Source organism: Eschscholzia californica, unplaced genomic scaffold, assembly GCF_041429995.1.
Source record: "Eschscholzia californica isolate CP2 unplaced genomic scaffold, dmEscCali1.0.p SCAF_4, whole genome shotgun sequence".
Lineage (NCBI taxonomy): Eukaryota > Viridiplantae > Streptophyta > Magnoliopsida > Ranunculales > Papaveraceae > Eschscholzia > Eschscholzia californica.
In genome coordinates this window covers 51406075-51409373 of record NW_028238461.1, presented here as the reverse complement: position 1 = coordinate 51409373, position 3299 = coordinate 51406075, and the positions used below count along the sequence as shown (strand labels likewise).

Genomic DNA, 3299 nt, shown 5'->3' with positions numbered 1-3299 from the left:
AGACATTTTGTCTACAAACTCTCAATGTCTTGAAAATGTCTATGAACACATGTTGTCTATAATAACTCATCCGAAATGTCTTAAAATGTCTACGGGACATTTTGTCTATGAAAGTCTGTGAAAGTCCCGCTCCACTACCCCTTTAGATAATAAAAAAAACATTAGCTATACAAAAAGTACAAAACTATAGCAAACAAAACAATTTTTAGGGGGTTTATTATGTGGGTCCAAATACAAGTCCATTAATGAGTTACTCGTTTAAAGTAGAGAAGTTGTATGGTTAGGCCGCAAGGGTAAGCAGTAGACCCAAAATCCTAATAAAGTAGCTTACCTAGGTCCATAGTCCATAATGTATATAAAGCCAACCAATCAATGACACATGACTTAATAGTTAATTACTCAGTGATTTTGACATGTTTGATAGAGAAATTGATTATGGTTTTAAAAGTTGGTGATGGTGATGGGCTGATGATGATGGTGATGGTTTATGTGGTCATGGTAATCTTCTTCCCTTCTCAAGTTTCCCTACCATAACTAGTTTTGCCCAATTTCAACATGAATTTGTTTTACACCTACATTTTTTTTTTGAGTGTGTACTCTCTTGGCCACGTTATATATGACAAATTAAATTTCTTTTACATAGATAACCAACCTAAGTACCCAAATTATCTAGATTAAGTTAATAATCATAATTACTTTGAACCAACACCTGCGCAAAACATTATTGGATAATTTGTTTTGAGATCAGAAGATGGGCTTGTATCTCTATGAAATGATGATATTTTAATAATCATATGACATTCTAGTAGATGTGCTGTGTGATGAAACTGTACGAACTTAGCATTATTATACTAATAAGTTTTAAATCTCTATGGCCATGAAAAATTATTCAAGCAATTCATCTTATTACCCAAAACAACTAATTACATTTTTATTTAACTAACATAAAAAGGAACCCATCATACTGAAATGGGTAGGTTAGTAGTACCCTTGCCCATTACATGGGAGATCTTTTATTAATTTGACACACACCCATGAAGAAGCCCTAGATTTCTAGCATTCACTTTGTGAATAGATCCCATGTTTTAAAGTACTTCTTTAAGATAGAAAGAGAGAAATAGAGATGAGGAGTTTACAAGAAGAAGTGAGATTCCTCAAAACAATGGTTCTCCTGTTATTTCATCAAAGAGCCATTTCTCAAGAAAAGAAAAGGTTGTTGGCTGCTGGATTAATTCCATTAATTCTTGTTGATCATGATCAAGCCCATCCAAGATCGAATCGTTCTTTTTGTTGATTATTGAGGTAGTAGTAGTAGTAGTAGTACTAGATTGATTAATTTCAGACCCATTTGAATCTGAGGAAGTCTTCTCCCAAACTATGTTGCTTGTGTTCTCCAATGTTAAGAGTGATTCAAGCTCTTCTTGTGACATGAAATGATCACAAATCTCTTCTATATCTTCAACTTTGTTAAGAATTTGATGATTTCTCTTGCTTGGAGTTGTGTTTAAGAAGAAATCATCACCTTTTTTCTCATCAAAGCTAATGTTACTACTAGTACTATTGCTACAACTATTCTCAGTGTGGTTCATTTTCTCATCATCACCGTCACCGCCGTCATCTTCACCGTCATGCGCCTTTTGCTCTGACCTAATCTCATGATTAGTACTGCTAGCTTTTGGAGAAGATTTAATCCAACCTTGTAAGAGTCTTGAAATGTTCTCAGTGCTTGAAGCATATGTACTAGTACTTGAAAAGCTTTTATTTAACTTAGGTAAAATACTCATACTTGAAGCAGTACTAGTCTTATATTGGATCATATCAAAATTCTTTCTTCTACTTTTGTTTAGAAACTGAAAAACAGCTGATGATGCATTGTATGATGTCAAATTAGGGTTATGAAACCCTAATTGGAGTTTCTTGAGTTTTTTCTTCAGATGAGTGTTCCAGTAGTTCTTTATATCGTTATCTGTTCTCTGAGGCAAGTAAGCAGCTATCGCTGCCCATCTGTAGTCAAAATCATCAGAATTTACTTTCATTTAGAAAATGAATAAAATTAGGTCAAAAAATAAAGTAGCTAGCTAGCTAGGGTTTTTGTTAGTAATTGGGATGTCATGATCAGGCTCTAAGCCATTTCATATGTAATGTTCTGTTTTTCTTTTTGTTGTTACATGGATGGTTAACCTCCTTAGCGACCACCCTGATTTTCTTTTGTTAAAATCTTTTGTGATTTTAGCATTTCTCGCTTTTCTTTGATCAATGAAACTATTTTGCCTTTTCTGAAAAAAAAAAAAAAAAGAAGAAGAAAAAGCTAGCTAGGGTTTTTGAGATTATGATCATACTTGTTACCCAGGAAACTTTGTAGACTGATTATCATCTTTTCTTCATGTTCAGTGAAGTTCCCACGCTTGATTCCTGGTCTTAAGTAATTAGTCCATCTTAATCTGCAACTTTTACTGCATCTAAGTAACCCTAAATAAAGAATAACTAAATAATTAGTACTTAGTAGGCAGATTTAACAGAAAAATTAAGAAAGAAAATGAGGTTAATTTGGTGATAAGTTGGAAATTGCTAATTAATTAATATACCAGTATTTTTAGGGACTGATCTCCAATTTCCTGGTCCATGATCTTGAACATAAGAAGCTAACATGATATCTTCTTCAGGAGTCCAGGGTCCTTTCTTGATTCCATCTTTATCACAACAAGGAGGTCTTCCCATGCCTTTCTTTTTTTATTTCTTCCTCTCTCTCTCTCTCTTACTTATTCTTACTCTTTTTAGTGTTTCTCTCAACCTGCAGACAACTATGCATACACATGTGATCACTCATATATACAATATGACTTTGGAGAGAGAAAGAGAGAGAGAGTTTTAGTGAGAGAGACTACTAAAAGCTTAGGGCTTGTCTCCTCTTGATGAAATGATCTACCCACTCTGACACACATAACTATTCCCCTTTGGCTTTACTCTTGAAATAAATTTAAGACAGTTAAAATAACAAACAAGGACAAAAAGATGTCTGATGAAAAGTAGTATTGTAATTGTTAAGTGTTTAAAGCAGATGTCATATTTTCTTAATGGGTTAACATGGATCACCAATATTTTTTTCAATAAGTTGATATGTTGAATATAAGTGATAGTATATGATATTTTAAGTACTAAATTTACTTCAACATGAGGTGATACAAGTATTCCTGGGGAACTCTTTCTTGATAAGACAAGTGACATTTTAGTCTTCTATAATGGGGAAATAACAAAATGCCACTTTTTATTCACCACATAAATGAGTAATTCATCTAGAG

At 33.2% G+C, this 3299-nt stretch overlaps 1 protein-coding gene across 1 annotated transcript; it reads right to left on the bottom strand.

Annotated features, from left to right (window-relative positions):
* Positions 1-885: 885 nt before the first annotated feature.
* On the bottom strand, positions 886-2962 carry LOC147545841 (transcription factor MYB60-like). Its single transcript, XM_086673213.1, has 3 exons — positions 2586-2962; positions 2340-2469; positions 886-2004 (listed from the first exon to the last, which is right to left on the bottom strand). The coding sequence occupies exons 1-3, from the start codon at positions 2716-2718 to the stop codon at positions 1155-1157; spliced, it is 1113 nt and encodes a 370-aa protein (XP_086529339.1). The 5' UTR covers positions 2719-2962; the 3' UTR covers positions 886-1154.
* Positions 2963-3299: the final 337 nt, after the last annotated feature.

Bases quoted from the DNA above. Each gene is read 5' to 3' on its own strand.
- LOC147545841 (XM_086673213.1), bottom strand. From the start codon at position 2,718: ATGGGAAGACCTCCTTGTTGTGATAAAGATGGAATCAAGAAAGGACCC. The intron at 2,470-2,585 runs GTATATTAATTA...TTCTTTATTTAG, and splicing joins ATCAGTCCCTAAAAATACTG to GGTTACTTAGATGCAGTAAA. The intron at 2,005-2,339 runs GTATGATCATAA...TTTTGACTACAG, and splicing joins CAAAGTTTCCTGGGTAACAA to ATGGGCAGCGATAGCTGCTT.